The following is a 23097-nucleotide window of genomic DNA, read 5'->3' as shown; positions in this document are numbered from 1 at the left end:
CCTGGCCATACCTGACCGCAGGATGCTGGGTTCTGTGACTTTCTTGCCATTGACGTAGGTGTCCGCCCCCTCGCAGGGCTCCAGGGTCACCACGGCTACAAGAGGGAGGAAGGTGACTTAGAGGGATCGTCCCTTCAGAAGCGCAGCCTGCCGCGGCCCCACCAAGACCCTCTCCTTCCTGAGAGCCAGAGTCTGACCTCTGGCAACACCTCCTCTGGCCTCAGAAGAGCCTGGCGGGAGGGTGGGGTGCCGATCTTAGTGGAGGAGGAAAGTGACCTCCAAGAGGAAGCTGTGTGTGCCCAAGGCAGGGCTGCAAGGCTGTGCTGGGCTCCACTGCCCAGGTCCTGCCCAGGTCTCTGGGTGGACATGGATAAGACACAATGGCTAACCTGTCCCCAAGGTATCCCAGAGCCCTCTGGCTCCACCCCCCTGCACTGGAGAGGACAGAGGCTTTGTGGACAAAACAGGGGAGAGCCAAGTGGACAGTGAGCCCACCCACAGATCTGCAGGCCAGACCCCTGTGGGAGCTGCCCTGAGCTCAGGCCATGGACGCCAATGCATCCCTCTGGAGGGCGGCCTCTGGCGAGCAGGGGAAGGTAGCTCCATAGCCAGCAGGAAGGACAGTCCCTAAAGAGCTCTCCACCCTGGACCGGGCTCACAGCTCCTGGCTCACCATCCTCCTGCCCAGCGGCCCTGGTGGACAGCCCATGTTCCACCCCCAGTCTTCCAAGAGGCTGGGCTCCCTGGAGCACCTGAGGCACAGGAGGCACCAGGCCCTGCCCCGAGCACGCGAGGGTTTGTCCCCGAGGCGGTTCCAAGGGTCTGGACACACGTTCTGCCCAGATGCATGGCTGAGGCCCAAGAGAGCCCACTGCGGCCTGGTCAGCAGCGCGGGGTGAGGGCGGGAAGCGCTACCTTCACTGCCTCCTCTGGAGTCGCTCCGGAAGACGCAGTGCTCCTCCTTGATGAAGTGCCCACTCAGGACAATGTCCTGCCGCCGCTCAGCGTCCTCCCGGCCCACTCTGTGGGAGGGGCAGGGGCCGTCAGCAGCACAGGCAGGTCCAGCACATCCACAATGCGACCACTGGCCCGCCTGTGCCCACACAGCCTCGGGGAGGCCCAGGTGGGATCTTCTGGGAGATGCCCAGGGAGGGCATTGTGGGGCGACAGGACCCCAGGGCTGGACAGCACTGGGGTGCACACAGCCCTGAGGGGCCACAGGGTCAGTTCAGAAGCAGCATACTGCCAGTGCAAGTGACAAACTTGGTGGCCCTCTGTGGGTGGCACAAGCTGGCAGGAGCAGGGGTCCCCGCTCCCTGCCCACCCGGGCCCTGGCACCCACCTGGTGACGCCATCTTTGATGTAGTAGAGGAGGCACTCAGACATCAGCGGGTCCTCGTTCAGGTTGACAAGGTGTGGGGTCTGAGCGCAGGGGAGAGGGACGGTCACCTCACAGGGAGGAGCAGGAGCCCAGCACGGGCCACCCCAGCCAAGCCCCCCAGGCACCCAACCACCTGCACCCCAGCCTGGCTTCCCGGGAGTGACCTCCATCTGGCAGACAGGACGGGGAGAGGGAGAGGCAAGGCCTCCAGCAGGGACCTGCAGGGTGCCGGACCCTCCCCACCACTCGGCGGGTCTCCCCGGCCAAGGCTCTGACTCAGAAAGCGGGGACCTGGCCCTCAGGAAGCACAGAGGCTGTGCAGGGCATCCCCACAGAGCCCCTGGGCCTTGGCGGCCACTCCCCCACCCCAGGCCCACCAGATTCCAGCCCAGATCCCAGGTGACGCCCACCACCTACCAAGCCTGTCTGCGCTGCCTTCTGCCCCAACCCGCTTGTCCCCAGGCCCGTCCTGCAGGCCCCGCCCAGTGTGGTCCTGCCCCAGTGCCTGCTCCACTCTGGCCCAGGGGTCTCCCTGGACACCCCATCCTCCCTGAGCTCAGGAAGGCCATCCCCAGCTGTCCCAGGCCAAGGTCCTGCACCGGGGCAGAGGCTCAGGCTGGGCACACCGCACAGGCCACTCCCACCCCAGCTGTGAACCGCACAGTGTGCCCACCAGCACCCAGGGCAGGAGGAGAGGCCACCATCGGACACAGCACCCACCATCCCTGAGAGGGGCTGTGTCCCGGGAAGGGCTAAGGCGGTCTGCGCTCCATTCCCAGGGCCGTCAACAAAGCCAGGGACTCTGGGAACCTAGTCTCCTAAGGGTACACCCAACCTCCGCGTTCCCAACAGCCCAGGGGACAGTCCCCTCTGGAAGAGAGCAGAGCCTGCTCAGGAGGTCGGGAGTACGGCCCATCGGGCACCATGGGCCCTGCCTGCACTTCCCCCAGGAACTCCTGCCTCTGGACCTTAGCACGTGCTGGTCCCCTAGTCGGACCTTGGCCTGCCCAGCCCTGAAGGTTGGTGCCTCCACCAGGCCCCTGGTACACGCTGGCAGCATCAAGGTCGCTGGACCCGGCAGAGGTGGATGTGGATCACAGTGGGCCCTGCCTCGGCCTGGGACAGCCCAGAGCCAGGGCTGGGAGGGGAGACGGGCGAGGTCTCTGACATGGTGCCTTCTCGCTGGGGTGGTTCCAGAGTCCTCCTGTGCATTTGCCGTGAAGGGCCTGTGGTGGTCTGGTGGCCTGGCCACCACCTGGCTCTCTTCCCAAGGCCTGCACACACTTCCTGAGCTCCCACTGGATGATTGGCCCAGGAGGGCCCAGTCCAGAGAGGCCAGCGCCCAGGGCGGCCACCCTGAAAGAGCCTGCCCCTTGTCGCCCAGATGGGAATGGGCAGGCTGCAAGTGGCACTTCCCCACAGCAGCCCTTCCTCAGCTTGGAGGTGGCCCCTGGTCACCCTGCTGCACACAGGCTGCCCTTCCAGTCTGAGGCTGCCCGGGAGACAAGGGCCAGGGGCTTCTGAGAGGCACAGGCTCCAGGTTGAGGGTGGGCCCACACGGCTCAGGTGGCCAGCGGGGCCTGGCTCCCCAGACTCAGCCTGTCCCTGAGGGACTCAGTTCACACCTCAGGCAACTGGGCACCTATCTGATGCCCCAAAGCTCCAGGCCTCGGCGCCGTGAGGACACAGGGGACCAGTCCACAGGAAGGAAGTCCGCTGTGAGTGAAAGGCCATCCCAATGCCCAGTCAGACAGCCTGCCCCGCCTCCCTCCTCCCAGGAACCCCTCTGGCCTCCACCAAGGGCACGGCCACCCTGCCTGGGCAGCACCTCAGACCTGGGCCCAGCTCCTACCTTTTTGGGAGAGAACACACCCAAGGTGCCACCATCCTCCCTCATGGCCACGCCCATTTCGGCCAGCAGTGCTTCCCTGGGGGACAGACCTGGGGTCAGCAGAGTCGCAGAAGCTTCCAGAACTGACCTCAGCCCACCTGACCAAATGGCTCAGAGCCATTCAGTTGTTCCCAGGCCATGTCCTGTCTGGTCAGTGAGTGAGACCAAATGTTTTGTGCACGCTCCCCAGGGATCAGGTCTGTCAGGCCTCTGTGGCCAGTGACCAGGGCCATGGGAGCTGTGGTCACTGGGTCTGAGGTGACGGTCTGTCCCGGGCACGGGAGCCTGGGCTGTGCCCCAGGCCCCAGCGTCCTGCCTCTCACCTCTCCATCCGAATGGCTTCCGTCCGCCGCAGCTTCTCCTCCCAGGTCTCGTTGAGCTCTGCGATGATCTTCTCGGTTTCCTGGGGAGTGGGGAGCGGGGTGAGGTCCCGGGCTGGGCCGCAGACTCGCAGGGCTGGGAGAGCAGCCCAGGCAAGCTCCTGGCCCGCCCAGGACCCGGCTCTGGAGGGTCAGGGCCACGAGTCTCTCCTCTGGGCACAGCTGAGAGATGGGGAGGGCGGTGAACCAGGAGGAAGCCAGCCTCCCCTCCCAGGGCGCGATGGCACGCCCAGTCCAGCGCCAGCGTCCTCCCCACCCGTCCCGGGACCCTCAAGCCCCGAGCAGGCATGCAGGCCGCGGGCCTGCGCCTCCACACACTGCCTCTGCCACCAGCCTCTCTCGGGCCATGGGCCTTGAGCCCTCAGCCCCTCGGCCTGGCCACACCCCTGCACAGGCCGGCATCGCAGGTCCCGATGACTGAGCTGGAGGGCTCAGCACCTGGACACAGCCCCCTGTGAGTGCCACTCCAGGACACAGAGCTGCCCCACCTGCCAAGACCACCGGAGCTGCAGCAGAGCTGGGAAGGGCAGGGCTGTCTGCCGCGGGCACTGCCCAGCCCAGCTCCTGGCCAGGCACCTGCTCCTGCCTCCAGGTGCAGCGAGCTCTGCCCAGGGCTTTCCTCCACAATGGCACTGGGGCCCAGGCCACCCCGGCTCCACCCCGGGGTCGTGCTGGGGGCACTTTCTGTCCAGAGCATATCTGCACACTGGCCAGATCCTGTGCAGCCTAATGATGCCTGGACACATGGGGTGGGCTGGGGACAGGCCTCGGCTGACCTGGGTGGGCACTGAGAACTCTGCTGCTGCAGAGCTGGCCCTGCGAGGAGGCCGGGGCCCGGGGAGCACAGGGCCTGGCCGCACCCAGGTGCAGACCCACCACCTCTCCAGCTCACCCTGTGCCCGGAGCCTGGCACCCACCGTCTACCCGGCGTTGCCTACTTCAGCCTGTCCCTCACCTTCAGCCTTTCGATGGCCTCCTCACTGCCTGGAGCAAACAAGATGCGCTCATGGAGGCTGGACACGGAGGGCGCACGGCTGGACAGAGCCGAGAGTGAGGACGAGGGACTCATGCCCACCAGGGCGTTGGTCACTGTGGAGAGAGCGTCAGGGACCTGACTCAACTCGGGCCTGCCACGGTTACGGTTATTGTTCTCAAGGTCCGACACATCTAAGGCAGGAGGGGAGGCGAGGGGACAGACGGGAGGGAGAGAAAAGAGAGACGCCGTTGGGACGAAGCCGAGGGAGGGCCAGGGGAGCGAGCAGCAGGCACCACGCCACGGCGAGGCAGCGGCCAGCAAGCACACGCAGGCGCCCGCAGCCCTCGCCAGCGCCCTGGTGCAGGTGGCACGGGCAGGCCCACAGGCCCCCAGGCAGCAGTGCCCACACCCCTCTGCTCTGTCCAGCCCCCCCCGGGCCTTCTGGGCTCCACACACCTGCACCTGGGGCCTCTGCAGCAGGCGCAGGGGCTCCTGTGCCCCCCACAACCCCCTCTGCTCACCCTCACCCTCTCTGTAGGTGGCCACCCACTCCCAGCCCCTCCTGGGCCACAACATGCCCCTGAGCTGCAGGGTCAGGACGCACTAACCGTCCAGCCTGCTGAACACCACGTGGGCCCAGAGACCATCTGGAGGAGGGCGAGCGGGAAGCCCTCCTGAGGAGCCCCTCCTCCCGAGCCCAGGAGTCGGGCTCTGCTCCCTGGGGAGCCCAGGGCCCGGCAGAAGCAGACACAGCAGACAGCAGCCAGCACGGGGCAGCGCTGGGGAGGGCGCCAGGATCGGCCTTCTACCCAGGGTCGGGGGACAATCCCACGCAGCCAGGCCAGGGCCAGAGAAGACCCGCTGGGCAGCGCTGCACAGCACTGCCAGGGACTCAGACCCTCAGCGCTTCCCGTCAGGGCCTGGCGTGCGAGCAGCGGGAGAAACAGCTGGGCAGAGGCAGACCTGACCAGGACAGCTTGAGGCGAGCCCTCGGCCCTCCTGGTCTGGGGCACTGACGTTCTGACCGCCCTGGCCTCGGAGCTCAGGTCAGAGGGCCTGACTCAGCCACGTGGGCCTGAGAAGGCCTGGGCTACAGCCCACGCCCTGTTGCCTGTTTCCAGCAGAGACGAGCAAACCAGAAATGCACCAGGGGCTGCGGCTCCACACAGGGGAGGCCGAGGAGGCCATGGGTTCCGCCTCCAGCCCGCGGGACCTGCCCTCCCAGCCCGTGCTGCCCTATGCCCCGCCGGGCTGGAAGCAGGGAAGCCGAGCGGCGTGGGGAATACACACATTTGGGTCCTCCGGGCACAGTGCTGGCTACAGGGGAGGGCAGGCGTGGGGAAGGAAAGACAGAAACAAGAGCAGTTTGTCTCCAGAGGCCGGCTCCCCGCTCGAGGGCGGCGGCCGCAGCACACAGTGGGGGTGCTCAGAGCGGACACAGGGCTCGCCGAGCCCCGGCCCTGGGGCCTGCTGGGCTTTCCGGAAGCCATCTCTGGCCTGCTTGGGCCAGCTCCAAACCCAGACATGCACCTCCATCCAGCCCAAGGCCAGAACACTCGGGGCCTCCCACCAGAGGTGGTCAGGGGACGCAGAGCAGGGTCAGGGATTGAGCAGTGTCCCACCCCTGCCCAGCCCTGGACATGACCAGCAGGCCGGGGACATAGCAGAGGGGGCAACGCCTGAGGAGGCCCGAGGTGAGCGAGGCCCGGACAGCGGCTGGGCACTCACTGTCGGTGATGTCCCCCAGGCCCTGGGCGTACAGCAGGTCCCGCAGGCGCGTGACCTCGTCCTTCAGCTCGCGGATCAGCTTGTTGTTGGGGTCCTCGTTGATGATGGCGTTGCAGCGGATCTGCTTGGCCCTGTCCGCATACCTGGGCAGGAGAGGGGCGGCTGGCTAGGCTCACTCTGACTCCTCACTGGCCACCGGGGGTGACTTGTGTGGCCAGTGGCCAGGGGGGGTCTCTGGGTGGGGTCACCCAGCCCCTCCTCGCCCCCTTAAGGACACCAAACCCAAAGGGGAGTGGGGACAGGGGGTGTGCTGTCCCCACAGTGAGGCCTTCGCACCAGGAGCCCTGGCCTGGGGGAGGGGCACGTCCGGCAGGCTCGTTAAGCGACGGTGGCACGTGTGCGTCAGAGCTCAGTGTGCAGAGCCGCTCACACTACAGCCAGGGAGCAGCCGGGCTGCCAGCCACTGAGCAGGGGGACCCAGGAGCCAGAGCCAAGAAAGGCCAGGCCACTGTCCCCAGGATGCCACCTACAGTCAGCAGCCACAACAGGCCCAGTGTCCCCAGGATGTCACCTACAGTCAGCAGCCTCAACAGGCCCAGTGTCCCCAGGATGTCACCTACAGTCAGCAGCCTCAACAGGCCCACTGTCCCCAGGATGTCACCTACAGTCAGCAGCCTCAAAAGGCCCAGTGTCCCCAGGATGTCACCTACAGTCAGCAGCCTCAACAGGCCCAGTGTCCCCAGGATGTCACCTACAGCCAGCAGCCTCAACAGGCCCAGTGTCCCCAGGATGTCACCTACAGTCAGCAGCCTCAACAGGCCCAGTGTCCCCAGGATGCCACCTACAGTCAGCAGCCTCAACAGGCCCAGTGTCCCCAGGATGCCACCTACAGTCAGCAGCCACAACAGGCCCAGTGTCCCCAGGATGCCACCTACAGTCAGCAGCCTCAACAGGCCCAGTGTCCCCAGGATGTCACCTACAGTCAGCAGCCTCAACAGGCCCACTGTCCCTAGGATGTCACCTACAGTCAGCAGCCTCAACAGGCCCAGTGTCCCCAGGATGTCACCTACAGTCAGCAGCCAACAGGCCCAGTGTCCCCAGGATGTCACCTACAGTCAGCAGCCTCAACAGGCCCAGTGTCCCCAGGATGTCACCTACAGTCAGCAGCCACAACAGGCCCACTGTCCCCAGGATGTCACCTACAGTCAGCAGCCTCAACAGGCCCAGTGTCCCCCAGGGTCACCCCTGCCTCCTTTGCTAATTGGAACCCCTGATGCCCACAGCAGCCAGCAGTCCTTCCAGCCTGTGTGCAGGGACCTTGCCTGGCCTAGGGCCTCAATGTTCAGCGGGCAGAACAGGCCTATGAGGGCCCAGGACTCACAGTCACCTCTGGCCTCATGGAGTCCCCATTGGATCCTCCCGCATGGAGGCCCTGACCTGGTGGAAGGACCATCCCTCCCCAGGGTGGGCTCAGGTCTCCCTGGAACGCACCTCAGCGTGCTAAGGGTCTCGTCGTAGTTGATGTCCGCAGGGCTCAGCGCTGCCACCATGGCTGTCCTCGAGTTGCCTCCTGCAGGGGGACAGCCAGGTTGTGCCCTCGGAGGCTCTCGGCCTCCTGTGTCGTCTCACCTCCCTCCCACCTGCATTTATAAACGAGGAGGCTGAGGCCCAGGGGGACCCCGTGTCCTTCCCAGCTGTTCCCGCTGCTCCTGCCCAGGCCACTGTGATCTTCAGGCCTCCCCATCGCCCAGAGTGGATGTGGAGGCCTCTAGAGTTTTCAGCCCCAGGTTCCACGAGCCTGCTTTTCCGTCTGAAGTGCCTATCTCAGTGCGCAACACTGGGTTCCTGCCGGGGCAGGTGTGTCTGATAGACTTCCACTTCCTGTGGACAGCAATGGTGCCCCGGCTCCTCATGGAGAGGATGTCCCATCAGGGCCACCTCAGCAGTCCCACCCAGTCCTCAGGACACCACCTGTCAGTGCGCCAAGGCTGGATGGACAGTCCTGCCTGTGTGGCCCCGGGTCCTGTGTCCTGGGGCCATATCCTGGGCATGGCTCCCCGGGGCATCCCTACAGGGACTGGGAGGTGACAGGGAGCAAGGCCCAGCACAGTGCCACACCAGGCCCCAGGAAGGGTGGCGGGTCTCCACCTGCCCCTCCCTGGGGCTAAGCTGGGCCTGGCTTTGTCCCGGGTGAAGGACGAGTTCCTGTGACACTCCTGTCCCCTCCCAGCGGGGCCCACCTGCCCGCTCCTCCACCTGCAGAGCCGCCGTGGCACGGCTGCTCGCTCTAGCTGGGGACAGGCCTGGCTGGCCACGGGGTGCGGAGCTGGCAGCCAGGGGCTGCCTGCCTGCGCACAGCTGAGCGAGGCCAGGAGCCAGCAGTCCACGGCCAGCCGCCCCTCTGGGCACCGCAGCCTGGGCCCCACAGGGCGGGAGGCCTGGTGGCCGGGCACCTCCCCAGCGGGCGATGGCACGGCCCAGGGCAGGACACAGAGCCTGGGACAGGCCAGCGGTCGGTCCTCACCCAGGTTTTCACGAAGGAGCCAGGTCAGCACGGAGTCTCGGTAGGGGATGAAATCTGTCTTCTTCTTCTTCTTGTTCTGTGGGACATTCGGGGTCAGGGGACGGGAGGGAGGGAGCGCAGAGCCGCCCGGGGCAGGGGCGGGGCAGGGCCCACAGGCCCGGGCTCCTCTGCTGGCCCTTCCTCGCTGAGCGAGCCTCAGGCCCTTCCCGTCCAGCCCTCCTGTGTCTGGGCCCCTCAGCTGGACCCAAGCCCAGAGTGCTGGCATCACTGGCCACTGCGTCCCACGAGGGACCCATCTGAGCCCATCCTCCCTCTGGAAGCCCACCAGCAACCTCTGACCAGGGAGAGGCCTCGCATGGTGGACTCAGGCCGCTGCCCTCGGCCACCCTGCCCTGCCCCTTCCACGGGGCATGCGCCACCCTCTTCCCCCAAGTCCCCTGCCCTCCAGAGGCCAGCTCCCAGCCTCGGTTGATGGACGGCCCTCCCCTCGCCCCTGGGCAGGAGCCCTTCTGACTCTCGCCACCCTGTGGCAGAGGCCACCACGCGGCAGGCACAGAGGCCGTTCCCAGCCCAGCTGTGACCTGCGGGCAGGCCCTGGTCAGGGTCACTCCTCCAGGTGCCCTCAGGGGACCAAGCCGTCCGCCAGGCACAGGGGACGGGGGCCCCGAGGCCTGAGGCGCCATCGCAGAGGGTCTGAGACCACCAGCGGTCCAGGGTGCGCGTGGCCAGGGTGCGCGTGGCCAGAGCCCGTGGCCAGAGCTCCCGCCCTCCTTGGAAACTTGGAGTGAGAAACCTGTCCCTGGTCTGCCTCTCCACGAGCCAACGCTGCCCGCACGGTCACTGCCGTCTCCATAAGTGCCCTGTGGCCACCGGCCAGGGCAGCAAGGCGTCCCACGGCCCCCGAGCCGCCCTGCTCAGCCGTGCCCACCACAGAACCCACCAGGGCCCTAGCTCTCCTCCACTGGCTCAGTCGGGCTCCTGCCACACTGACCTCCCCTCCCCTGACCGCCTGCCAGGCCACCTGCCCCATGGACTTGCACAGGCTGCGAGCTCCACACTGACTCTGACCCAGCACAGCTGACGTGCCGCCCGCCTCCCATGACCAGCCAACCAGGCTCCACTTCAGATGGGCCCCAGGCCCTGTCCAGCCACCGCCTCCACGGCCCCGAGCCCCCTGCGGCAAACGCGGCTCTTCAAGTCGGCCTGGACGCTCACTCAGTCACAGTCACACACACAGCCACCAGGTACTCAGGTCCCGCAGTCTCCCAGGTGCTGACAGAGTCCCCCAAGTGCTGAGAGTCCCCACAGGTCCTGACAGAGTCCCCACAGGTGACAGAGTCCCCAGGTGCTGACAGAGTCCCCCAGGTGCTGAGAGTCCCCACAGGTCCTGACAGAGTCCCCCAGGTGCTGACAGAGTCCCCACAGGTGACAGAGTCCCCACAGGTCCTGACAGAGTCCCCACAGGTGACAGAGTCCCCAGGTGCTGACAGAGTCCCCCAGGTGCTGAGAGTCCCCACAGGTCCTGACAGAGTCCCCCAGGTGCTGACAGAGTCCCCACAGGTGACAGAGTCCCCACAGGTCCTGACAGAGTCCCCACAGGTGACAGAGTCCCCAGGTGCTGACAGAGTCCCCCAGGTGCTGAGAGTCCCCACAGGTCCTGACAGAGTCCCCCAGGTGCTGACAGAGTCCCCACAGGTGACAGAGTCCCCACAGGTCCTGACAGAGTCCCCACAGGTGACAGAGTCCCCAGGTGCTGACAGAGTCCCCCAGGTGCTGAGAGTCCCCACAGGTCCTGACAGAGTCCCCCAGGTGCTGACAGAGTCCCCACAGGTGACAGAGTCCCCACAGGTCCTGACAGAGTCCCCACAGGTGACAGAGTCCCCAGGTGCTGACAGAGTCCCCCAGGTGCTGAGAGTCCCCACAGGTCCTGACAGAGTCCCCCAGGTGCTGACAGAGTCCCCCAGGTGCTGAGAGTCCCCACAGGTCCTGACAGAGTCCCCACAGGTGACAGAGTCCCCAGGTGCTGACAGAGTCCCCCAGGTGCTGAGAGTCCCCACAGGTCCTGACAGAGTCCCCCAGGTGCTGACAGAGTCCCCACAGGTCAGAGAGTCCCCACAGGTCCTGACAGAGTCCCCACAGGTGCTGACAGAGTCCCCCAGGTGCGGACAGAGTCCCCACAGGTGACAGAGTCCCCACAAGTGCTGACAGAGTCCCCCAGGTGCTGACAGAGTCCCCACAGGTGATAGAGTCCCCCAGGTGCTGACAGAGTCCCCCAGGTGCTGACAGAGTCCCCACAGGGGCTGACAGAGTCCCCCAGGTGCTGACAGAGTCCCCACAGGTCCTGACAGAGTCCCCACAGGTGACAGAGTCCCCACAGGTCCTGACAGAGTCCCCACAGGTGACAGAGTCCCCACAGGTGACAGAGTCCCCCAGGTGCTGACAGAGTCCCCCAGGTGCTGAGAGTCCCCACAGGTCCTGACAGAGTCCCCCAGGTGCTGACAGAGTCCCCACAGGTGACAGAGTCCCCACAGGTCCTGACAGAGTCCCCACAGGTCCTGACAGAGTCCCCCAGGTGCGGACAGAGTCCCCACAGGTGACAGAGTCCCAACAGGTCCTGACAGAGTCCCCACAGGTGCTGACAGAGTCCCCCAGGTGCGGACAGAGTCCCCACAGGGGCTGACAGAGTCCCCCAGGTGCTGACAGAGTCCCCACAGGTCCTGACAGAGTCCCCACAGGTGCTGAGAGTCCCCACAGGTCCTGACAGAGTCCCCACAGGTGACAGAGTCCCCACAGGTGACAGAGTCCCCCAGGTGCTGACAGAGTCCCCCAGGTGCTGACAGAGTCCCCACAGGTCCTGACAGAGTCCCCACAGGTGACAGAGTCCCCACAGGTCCTGACAGAGTCCCCACAGGTCCTGACAGAGTCCCCCAGGTGCTGACAGAGTCCCCACAGGTCCTGACAGAGTCCCCCCAGGTGCTGACAGAGTCCCCACAGGTGCTGACAGAGTCCCCACAGGTCCTGACAGAGTCCCCACAGGTGCTGACAGAGTCCCCACAGGTCCTGACAGAGTCCCCCCAGATGACAGAGTCCCCACAGGTCCTGACAGAGTCCCCACAGGTGACAGAGTCCCCACAGGTCCTGACAGAGTCCCTACAGGGGCTGACAGAGTCCCCACAGGTGCTGACAGAGTCCCCACAGGTCCTGACAGAGTCCCACAGGTCCTGACAGAGTCCCCACAGGTGCTGACAGAGTCCCCACAGGTCCTGACAGAGTCCCCACAGATCCTGACAGAGTCCCCACAGGTCCTGACAGAGTCCCCACAGGTGCTGACAGAGTCCCCACAGGTCCTGACAGAGTCCCCCCAGATGACAGAGTCCCCACAGGTCCTGACAGAGTCCCCACAGGTGACAGAGTCCCCACAGGTCCTGACAGAGTCCCTACAGGGGCTGACAGAGTCCCCACAGGTGCTGACAGAGTCCCCACAGGTCCTGACAGAGTCCCACAGGTCCTGACAGAGTCCCCACAGGTGCTGACAGAGTCCCCACAGGTCCTGACAGAGTCCCCACAGATCCTGACAGAGTCCCCACAGGTCCTGACAGAGTCCCCACAGGTGACAGAGTCCCCACAGGTCCTGACAGAGTCCCCACAGGTGACAGAGTCCCCACAGGTGCTGACAGAGTCCCCACAGGTGACAGAGTCCCCCAGGTGCTGACAGAGTCCCCACAGGGGCTGACAGAGTCCCCACAGGTCCTGACAGAGTCCCCCCAGGTGCTGACAGAGTCCCCCCAGGTGCTGACAGAGTCCCACAGGTGCTGACAGAGTCCCCACAGGTGCTGACAGAGTCCCCACAGGGGCTGACAGAGTCCCCACAGGTGCTGACAGAGTTCCCACAGGTGCTGACAGAGTCCCACAGGTGCTGACAGAGTCCCCACAGGTCCTGACAGAGTCCCCCCAGGTGCTGACAGAGTCCCCACAGGTGCTGACAGAGTCCCCCCAGGTGCTGACAGAGTCCCCACAGGTGCTGACAGAGTCCCCACAGGTGCTGACAGAGTCCCCCAGGTGCTGACAGAGTCCCCACAGGTGACAGAGTCCCCCAGGTGCTGACAGAGTCCCCACAGGTGCTGACAGAGTCCCCACAGGGGCTGACAGAGTCCCCACAGGTGCTGACAGAGTCCCCACAGGTGCTGACAGAGTCCCCCAGGTGCTGACAGAGTCCCCACAGGTGACAGAGTCCCCCAGGTGCTGACAGAGTCCCCACAGGTGCTGACAGAGTCCCCACAGGGGCTGACAGAGTCCCCACAGGTGCTGACAGAGTCCCCACAGGTGCTGACAGAGTCCCCCAGGTGCTGACAGAGTCCCCACAGGTGACAGAGTCCCCCAGGTGCTGACAGAGTCCCCACAGGTGACAGAGTCCCCCAGGTGCTGACAGAGTCCCCACAGGTGCTGACAGAGTCCCCACAGGTGCTGACAGAGTCCCCACAGGGGCTGACAGAGTCCCCACAGGTCCTGACAGAGTCCCCACAGGTGCTGACAGAGTCCCCACAGGTCCTGACAGAGTCCCCACAGGTGACAGAGTCCCCCAGGTGCTGACAGAGTCCCCCAGGTGCTGACAGAGTTCCCACAGGTGCTGACAGAGTCCCACAGGTGCTGACAGAGTCCCCACAGGTCCTGACAGAGTCCCCCCAGGTGCTGACAGAGTCCCCCCAGGTGCTGACAGAGTCCCCCCAGGTGCTGACAGAGTCCCCACAGGTGCTGACAGAGTCCCCACAGGTGCTGACAGAGTCCCCCAGGTGCTGACAGAGTCCCCACAGGTGACAGAGTCCCCCAGGTGCTGACAGAGTCCCCACAGGTGCTGACAGAGTCCCCACAGGTGCTGACAGAGTCCCCCAGGTGCTGACAGAGTCCCCACAGGTGACAGAGTCCCCCAGGTGCTGACAGAGTCCCCACAGGTGACAGAGTCCCCCAGGTGCTGACAGAGTCCCCACAGGTGCTGACAGAGTCCCCACAGGTCCTGACAGAGTCCCCCAGGTGCTGACAGAGTCCCCACAGGTGACAGAGTCCCCCAGGTGCTGACAGAGTCCCCACAGGTGCTGACAGAGTCCCCACAGGTCCTGACAGAGTCCCCACAGGTGACAGAGTCCCCCAGGTGCTGACAGAGTCCCCCAGGTGCTGACAGAGTCCCCCCAGGTGCTGACAGAGTCCCCACAGGTGCTGACAGAGTCCCCACAGGTGCTGACAGAGTCCCCCAGGTCCTGACAGAGTCCCCACAGGTGACAGAGTCCCCCAGGTGCTGACAGAGTCCCCACAGGTGCTGACAGAGTCCCCACAGGGGCTGACAGAGTCCCCACAGGTGCTGACAGAGTCCCCACAGGTGCTGACAGAGTCCCCCAGGTGCTGACAGAGTCCCCACAGGTGACAGAGTCCCCCAGGTGCTGACAGAGTCCCCACAGGTGACAGAGTCCCCCAGGTGCTGACAGAGTCCCCACAGGTGCTGACAGAGTCCCCACAGGGGCTGACAGAGTCCCCACAGGTCCTGACAGAGTCCCCACAGGTGCTGACAGAGTCCCCACAGGTCCTGACAGAGTCCCACAGGTGACAGAGTCCCCCAGGTGCTGACAGAGTCCCCCAGGTGCTGACAGAGTCCCCACAGGTGCTGACAGAGTCCCCACAGGGGCTGACAGAGTCCCCACAGGTCCTGACAGAGTCCCCACAGGTGCTGACAGAGTCCCCCCAGGTGCTGACAAAGTCCCCACAGGTGCTCCACACACTTCCTCACAGTTCCTCACAGTTCCTCACACTTCCTCACACACTTCCTCACAGTTCTTCACACAGTTCCTCACACACTTCCTCACACTTCCTCACACTTCCTCACAGTTCCTCACACACTTCCTCACAGTTCCTCACAGTTCCTCACAGTTCCTCACACACTTCCTCACACAGCTCCTCACACTTCCTCACAGTTCCTCACACACTTCCTCACACAGTTCCTCACAGTTCCTCACAGTTCCTCACACACTTCCTCACAGTTCCTCACACTTCCTCACACACTTCCTCACACACTTCCTCACACTTCCTCACACAGTTCCTCACACTTCCTCACACACTTCCTCACACTTCCTCACAGTTCCTCACACAGTTCCTCACAGACTTCCTCACACTTCCTCACACACTTCCTCACACAGTTCCTCATACCTCCTCACACACTTCCTCACACACTTCCTCACACTTCCTCACACACTTCCTCACACACTTCCTCACACACTTCCTCACACTTCCTCACACACTTCCTCACACACTTCCTCACACCTCCTCACACACTTCCTCACACTTCCTCACACACTTCCTCACACTTCCTCACACACTTCCTCACACAGTTCCTCACACCTCCTCACACACTTCCTCACACACTTCCTCACACACTTCCTCACACTTTCTCACAGTTCCTCACACACTTCCTCACACACTTCCTCACACCTCCTCACACACTTCCTCACAGTTCCTCACACACTTCCTCACACACTTCCTCAGACACTTCCTCACACTTCCTCACACTTCCTCACAGTTCCTTGGTCATCATATGGTGCTTCATGTACGCCCACTGCACTCTGTCTACACACTTCTGTCCATTCTTGCCTACTTCCTCCCTGCCTTCCTCACACCCCCGCACACTTCCTCTCACATTTTCTCCCACCCCGCCACCATCGTCCACCTGAGTGCCTCACGCTGTCCCTTCCCACTTCTGGGCACGGCTCACCCGCCCCCTGGGCTCACGTCTTGGAAGGCCGTGTTCCCTACCGCTCTCCCGTCCATGCCGTCCACTGCCTTGCTGTGGCTCACCTTTATGGAATTCACCCCAATTTGCAGTGACGCCTTCCCGTTGCTTCCTGGGCACCACCCACCTCCCACACTGCACTGGGGGGCCAGAAGGTTGGTGCTGCTCCCTCTGGGCAGCGGCCAGCACGGGGCCTGTCCTGGAGGGGCTGGGCTGTGTCCTCGCTGAGGGACAGGGAGTGGTGGGCCACACGGAGGTGCACGGGGAGCTGGCACCTCTGCTCCAGCCTCCCTCCCTCGTGGTCGACAAGGCCACTCACCTTGTTGGGCCCAGAGTCCTGCAAAGAGAAAGGACAGGAAGAGGCTGAGGCCTGGGTGAGGCTGGCAGTGCAGGTGCAGCAGGCGGGCAGGCTGGACAGTGGGCAGCGAGCAGGAGGAGCTGAGCACAGGCCAGGTGCTCACCCGCCGCCCCCCACAGTTGGTCCCCTGAGCCGGAGGGACAGTAGGTGACTTGGGGTGTCACCAGGCAGGCCCGGCCCGGCAGCCTCCCACGCCAGGCTGTGCTCCCTGGAGCTGTCCTTCCCTCGCACAGCCTGGGTCCCTGGTGAGTGGACGATGCCTCTGGCCCTGCAGGGCCATCAACCCGCCCCTCACCTCCGGGGCCGTGGCTCCTCCTTGGAGGGTGGCCCAGTCAGAGCTGACCGCTGCCCTCCCACCAGCATGCCCACCCACATGCTCACCGGGGCCAGCCGTGTGAGGACGGCTGGACGCCCACCTGCAGGCTCAGGAGGGGCGGGGTCACTGCCGCAGCCCCGCCCATCCCCGGGCTTGAGCTACGGCCCCTCTCCAGACGCGGGGTGCATGGCGCCCCAGGGAGGCACCCCACGTTCCTCCACCAGTCCAGCTCTCGGGGCCTGTGGCCAGCTCACCATTTCAGCCAGGGCAGAGATGACCTTCCCCAGGGTGGTCAGGGACTTGTTGATGTTGGCTCCCTCCTGTGGGTGGGAAAGGTGGCCAGGTGAGCTGCGCCTGGCCCTGCGCTTCTCCGCTGTCACGGACGTCACTGCGACAGCTCACTGTCCTCACCAGGTCAGCTCCAGGGCCCCTTCCCAACCACCACACCACGGCAGGGACCAGAGGGGCCCTCAGAGGACTGGAGACGCTCCTTCCTGAACCGGAAGTCCACTCAGCGTGCTGGCCGCCAGCTCGCAGCCCCTGCTCCCTAGGCTGGTCGAGGGCAGTAGGACTGGGGAGAGCGGCGGCTTCCAGCTGGAGTCTCTGTCCTTAGTGACCCGAGTTAGGGCAGCAGGACCAGTCCACTGGCTACTGGAGGCCAAAGGCCCTGGCCTGGCCTCCCGCGCCCCCTACCTGGCCAGGCTGTGTCCCGAGCTCTCCAGCCCCAGCCAGACCCGCCTGCCCAGTCCACCCTTGCCTGGGCCGGGTTTGGAGGCCAGGCCCGAGCCTCGAGGACGGCAGTCAGACCCTACCTTGAGGCGCGTGCCCTTGGCGCCCGTGGAGTCTGCCCGCTCGCTGCCGGCCAGGTCCACCAGGCTGATCTTGCTCACCTGAAACGTGGACACATCAGCCTCTCCACAGAGCCTCCGCAGCCAACAGCCACGCACACCCCACGGAGGCTGCTCCCAAAGCCACGCCGAGCGCGGGCCTCGCAGCCGTGACAGCCACAGACCCAGAGGCGCTGGTGGCTGACCAGGGGAGGAGGAGCCACAGGCGCCCGCCAGGCCCTGGCCGTGCCCTCCCTTTAGCCCCAGGCCCCTCAGCCTTCCTGAGCCTCCTCTCACTACCTCGAGGGTCTGTCGTGGGGGTGGTGCCAGGTGAGGGGACCACCAGCAGCCCCAGGGTCAGAGGTGCAGGCCCTCAGCAGAGCCCGAGCTGCTGAGGAAGCCCCAGGGAGGAGGCTGAGAGGAGGCCTGGACTCGGGCAGGGCGAGGCACTGTCAGAGGCTGGCAGGAAGAGGTCGGCACCTGCCTGCTGTCCGCCCACTGCCCCAGGACACAGGGCCCAGGAGATGCGTCCTACTGGTCACTGAAACACGAGGTGTGTGGGGAGGGCACGTGGGAGGAGCAGGGGGCAGGGCAACCCTTGGCAAGGAGGCTGGTCCCACCAGAGGCCCTGCTCCAGATGTGGCCCAGGGAGGGCAGAGCACACAGCCCGCCAGGCGGCACCGGCCATGGGCCTCTGCGCCTCCTCACCGGACCTGCCAGCCACCTCTGCTGCCCCCCTGGGGAGTCCCAGGCCTGCCATCCTGTCTGTCCCTTGCAGCCCTGGGGACATCCCTCTGCACCCCACACTCCCCACCAAAGCTGCCCGTGGGCAGGAGGTGCAGGGAGCAGGACACCAGCCCGCAACCCCTCCCAGGCCAGCGGGCAGCATGGCCTCCTTGTCCTGCCCTGCCCGCCTGGGCCCGCACACGCACCTTCTCGGTGGTTATGTTGGTCTCCGCGTCGTGCCGCTTCTGGGTGAAGATGATGTTGAAGACGGCGTGAGAGCGGCTGCTGGTCTCGTTCATGTTGGTGGCCGCCACCGTCCTGGGAGCGGGAGCCACCTGGTCACCCTCGGCCACCTCAGGCCCCCGTGGGTGGAGCAGGCTGCAGGGCGACCACACCTGGGCCGGTGCCCACTCAGCCTTCTCCCACCTAGCCGCCACCGAGGCCTCGCCCTCCTCAGTGCCGGGCACCTCAGGGGCACAGTGACCAAGAGGTGCCCCACCCAGGGCCTCAGGAACCCAGCAGGGCAGAGGTCCTCGGGGCCCCCGTGTGACCAGAGAGCGGGCGTCCCCTGCACTCCCACACCTGCCCATGCTGTCCACTCCAGGGAGCCCAGGGACCTCCCCACACGCCCAGGAGGTGCCAGGGTCAGCAGTGTGGCTCTGCAGAGGAAGAGCCAAGCGGCCCAAGGAGGGCCTGGGGCTGGTCTCACGCTGCCCCAACCTGCCGGGGACCTCAGAGCAGGTCCCTGACTCAGTCCCCGGGAGCCAAGAGGCCGTCGGGGTAGGGCCCCCACCCAGGAGTGGCTGGCCAGGCAGCGGCCTCAGGGGCGTCTCGGCCACAGAGAAGGACGGCGGTCACTAGAACAAAGTGTTCCAGGCAGCAGGCCCAGGGCAGGGCAGCTCTCACGGTTTTGGACGCCCTGGGCCTGGCAGAGGAGCTGCCCTTGGGGAATAAGGCTGCCCCCCCAGGAAGGGCCAGCACCCCATAGAGAGCACAGTGTCCCCACTGAGAGGACAGAGCCACACTGCCCACCCCCATGAAGAAGCAGCCCTCACATAGGTGACAGTGTCCCCCGAACAAGGGAGCCTGGGCCTCTCCCAGACTGGCACACACACGAGGACGTCAGGGCCACCAGGCAGACCCAACAGGGACAACGGGGCCTCAAGGGCTGGGCAGAGGGAAGGTGGGCCTCCCTGGGGACTTGCGGTGGTGGCCCCGCAAGGGGTGGGGGCAGGGAGGATGGTGCCCACACCTGGCTTTGTTCCCTGAGTCCATGAGGTCCTGGATGTCATTGTAAGAGGTGACCGCCAGCTTGGAGAGGTCCTCCACGTAGGGCCCCAGCAACGGGTGCTCCCGCACACGCAGGTTGCCCTTGTTCTTGGGGTTCAGGAGGTCGCGGACACGCTCACAGTAAATCTCCATGTAGCTGACCTGCAGGACAGCAACGCCATGAGGGCCCAGCTGGCCACGCCAGGGACGGGCAGCTCCCAGCTGTGGAGCGGAGCACAGCCCTGGCCCTGGGCCCATGAATCTCCAAGTCCCCTGGGGTGGGGCTGGCAGGGTTGTCACATGAACAAGCAAGTGACAAGCCAGAGCGCAGACCAGTGGCAAAGCACTACCTTAGGGGTGGGGACTGGGATCCCACTGCCTTAGGGGTGGGAACAGGGATCCCACTGCCTTAGGGGTAGGGACAGGGATCCCACTGCCTTAGGGTGGTGTCAGGGATCCCACTACCTTAGGGGTGGGGACAGGGATCCCACTGCCTTAGGGGTGGGGACTGGGATCCCACTGCCTTAGGGGTGGTGTCAGGGATCCCATTGCCTTAGGGGTGGGGACTGGGATCCCACTGCCTTAGGGGTGGTGTCAGGGATCCCATTGCCTTAGGGGTGGGGACAGGGATCCCACTGCCTTAGGGGTGGGGACTGGGATCCCACTGCCTTAGGGGTGGGGACAGGGATCCCACTGCCTTAGGGTGGTGTCAGGGATCTCACTGCCTTAGGGTGGTGTCAGGGATCCCACTGCCTTAGGGGTGGTGTCAGGGATCCCACTGCCTTAGGGGTGGGGACTGGGATCCCACTACCTTAGGGGTGGGGACTGGGATCCCACTACCTTAGGGGTGGGGACTGGGATCCCACTACCTTAGGGGTGGGGACAGGGATCTCACTACCTTAGGGTGGTGTCAGGGATCCCACTGTCTTAGGGTGGTGTCAGGGATCTCACTGCCTTAGGGGTGGGGACAGGGATCCCACTGCCTTAGGGTGGTGTCAGGGATCTCACTGCCTTAGGGGTGGGGACAGGGATCCCACTACCTTAGGGTGGTGTCAGGGATCCCACTGTCTTAGGGTGGGGACAGGGATCCCACTGCCTTAGGGTGGTGTCAGGGATCTCACTGCCTTAGGGTGGTGTCAGGGATCCCACTGCCTTAGGGGTGGGGACAGGGATCCCACTACCTTAGGGTGGTGTCAGGGATCCCACTGCCTTAGGGGTGGGGACTGGGATCCCACTGTCTTAGGGTGGTGTCAGGGATCGCTGCCCCAGCAGCCGGCCATCTGGGAGTCCTACCTCCACGGAGTAGGACATGTTGTCATTGGTTGTGTCATTGATTCGAGAGAAGAGGTCTTCACAGAGCTGTAAGGACAGGGGGAGAGTCAGCCCAGAGAACTGGCAGAACCCCTGGGACCCCGTCCCCATGGCCAGGTGGGAGGTTGCTCTGTCCAGCCCTCTTGTACATCACAAATCACATCTTACCGTGAAGGCCCTGAGAAGGCCTGCAGCCTTCTCGGGCCCCAGGTCCCCTTTCCTATGGGTCATCTGCTCACCACTCCATCCTTGTTTGCATGGGGCCTGGAGCAACCACCGCGCTGTTGGTACCCAGCATTCTCCTTCCCTGACCAGGCCAGGTACCAACCAGCTCAGACTCGGGGTGCTGGTGCGTGGCACCGGGCTGGGGAGCTCAGAGTCCTGGTGGCATCTGAGGAGCATCTGTCTCGGTGTTCGGTCGCCCCTTGCCCTAGACACCTGTGCCTGCCCAGTGCCCGGCCTCCTCAGCCCGCGGCTCTCAGTCGCCCTCTAGTGGTGTGCCCTCCACCGCCCACCTCCTGCCCTGGCCCCACAGGGCTCCTGGCCAGCGGCCACCTGCCTGTGGGATGATGCCCTGCTGGTCCTTCTCCTGCTTGCCCATCATGGTGTAGGACTTGCCGGCGCCCGTCTGCCCGTAGGCGAAGATGCAGACGTTGTAGCCCTCGAAGGCATGCTGCAGCATCTCCTCCCCGATGTCCCGGTACACCTGCTTCTGCGAGGCGTAGTTGCAGTCCTCGGGCTGGGGAGAGGACACTCCTGAGCACCGGCCATGTCTGGGGCCACTGGGCCCAGCCTCAAGGAGCCAGGGACAGTGCTGCAGGAGGGACACCCGCCCTGGGGAGGGCCTCTGCATCACAGGGCGAGAGTTGAGAGCCACGGAGGCAGAGTGGGCAGCAGGGCAGCCCAGCAGAGTGGGCAGCAGGGCACGGGCCAGTCAGTCAGGGTGACGTGCAGGGGTGGCCAGGGAGGCCTGGAGGGGAGGCAGGGTCTGGAGGCCCAGGTTCCTGGTGGACTGGGCCATGGCATCTAGACCCTGTCCTGGGAGCAGCAGGGGACTTGAGGCAGAGGGCAGCATGGTCAGGCTGGGGACACCCGGCCTGCAGGACAGGTCGAACAGGGAGGGGAAGTGGGGCCCTGGGCGCAGGCCCTCAGAGACGTGCAGGTGAGGGAGACGGGGGAGAGGACTTCCAGAGGGGTCCGGGGAGGAGGGGAGGAGTCTGGGGTCTCCAGCCTCTGCACACGGGGTGCTGGTGCCAGTGGACCTAGACTCGGCTGCGGGCTTCCTGAGTGTGGGAGCGAGAATGGACACAGCTCCCGCCCTGGGAAGCTGCCCACGGGGAGCAGGAGGCCTCTCAGGCCCTGCAGCCCCCTGGCCCCTGCCTTTGAGGGAGACAGCACATTCCCAGCTCAGGGCAACCCTCGGGGAGCAGGCGGGGTCCTCGCCCTGCCCAGAGGGGAGTCTGCCACTCCAGGAGGCCGAGGCCCGCGGACCACACTGCCGGCTGGCGCCACCGCCCACACCCGGGTCTGCCCGGCTCACCGAGGTGTGCGACCAGTAGGAGTAGTCGAAGCTGAAGCTCTTCGGCGTCTCCTTGGGCTGTTTGGGGTTGACAATGGCTGCAGGGAGGGACACAGGCCAGGGGTCAGTGCCAAGCTGGGAGGGACATGGCCAGCGACGTCTACCCTCCCGGATCTGGAAGCAGATCCGAGGAAGACAGGCTCCCACGGTGCAGACGGAGCCCACTTCCAGGCAGACAAGTTGCCCTGCCCTCTCCGCGGGGGACTCGGCCTCCCGCAGGTGCCCTGTGTGGTCCTCCAGCCAGACGCTGCCCAGGGCAGTCCTGCCAGCAGACGGGCAGCACCACCTCATCAGGGTCCAGGCCTGCGGTGCCCCCGCCCAGGTCTCTGTGTCCTGCTGGGCCCTGGAAGCGCCCCAAAGCTGGGCACCCTGGCACCTGGGCGCCAAGGGGCTCCACTGCACTGTGGGCCAAGCCAGGCTCGCTGCCCCTGCAGTGGGGACCCTGCAGCGGGGACCCTGCAGCGGGCACCTGGGGTTTTCCCTCCTGTCAGGGCCAGGCCTTGGTGCCCCACGCTGGGTCCAGGCTTCTGGGCTTGCTGTTGGGGCCGGAGTTCCACGCCGGACCTCTGCACACGGCCCCCCGGAGGCCCACAGCCCTGTCCCTCCTCCCGTGCAGGGCTCCCAGCCCAACTCCGGACACCTGAGGCCGAGCTCCAGAATGTGCCCCCCCAAGCCAGGAGCAGGCCAGGGGAGGCCATGGTGCCCCACGCTGGGCCCAGCAGCTCAGCAGTGCGTCCTCAGAGCCAGGACAGAGCGGACTTGTCACCAGCCCCCAGGCCATGCGTCCACTGCCCTCTGGTCCACCGGAACCCAGACACTTCTGTTGATGGAGAGTCCTGCAGGCCCCCAGGCTGGACCCCAGAGACCCCACCCTGGGTTCTCAGAGCCACAAGGAGGGTGGGCTCCTGCCCCCTGGGGGACCATGGCCAGTGCATCTCCTAGTCTGAGGAGGGAAGCCCCATGGCTCCGCCCCTACGCCTGAGACAGGCCAGGTCTGTCCACCCAGGACTGGTTTTCCTGGCTGGACCGGGCACAGCACAGCCTCCAGGACACCTGCAT

The 23097-nt window shown here is 65.3% G+C and overlaps 1 protein-coding gene across 1 annotated transcript in view; it reads right to left on the bottom strand.

The window, feature by feature from the left end:
- LOC124979566 (kinesin-like protein KIF1A) overlaps positions 1-23097 on the bottom strand; it is a gene marked incomplete at its 3' end in the record, with an annotated part of 64743 nt that overhangs the window by 18568 nt on the left and 23078 nt on the right. The window contains 18 exon segments of the mRNA XM_047543923.1: positions 12-95; positions 916-1022; positions 1343-1422; positions 3234-3309; positions 3596-3675; positions 4608-4819; positions 5919-5945; positions 6357-6499; positions 7848-7926; positions 8881-8956; positions 15972-15989; positions 16581-16646; positions 17139-17216; positions 18086-18197; positions 19132-19310; positions 20442-20507; positions 21019-21198; positions 22000-22076. Of these exon segments, the coding sequence (XP_047399879.1) occupies positions 12-95; positions 916-1022; positions 1343-1422; positions 3234-3309; positions 3596-3675; positions 4608-4819; positions 5919-5945; positions 6357-6499; positions 7848-7926; positions 8881-8956; positions 15972-15989; positions 16581-16646; positions 17139-17216; positions 18086-18197; positions 19132-19310; positions 20442-20507; positions 21019-21198; positions 22000-22076 (1740 nt within the window).

The sequence above is a fragment of the Sciurus carolinensis genome, chromosome 3 (genome assembly GCF_902686445.1).
Source record: "Sciurus carolinensis chromosome 3, mSciCar1.2, whole genome shotgun sequence".
Classification (NCBI taxonomy): Eukaryota; Metazoa; Chordata; class Mammalia; order Rodentia; family Sciuridae; genus Sciurus; species Sciurus carolinensis.
Note: the sequence above shows the minus strand (reverse complement) of the source record. Positions and strands in the feature narration are given on the sequence as shown.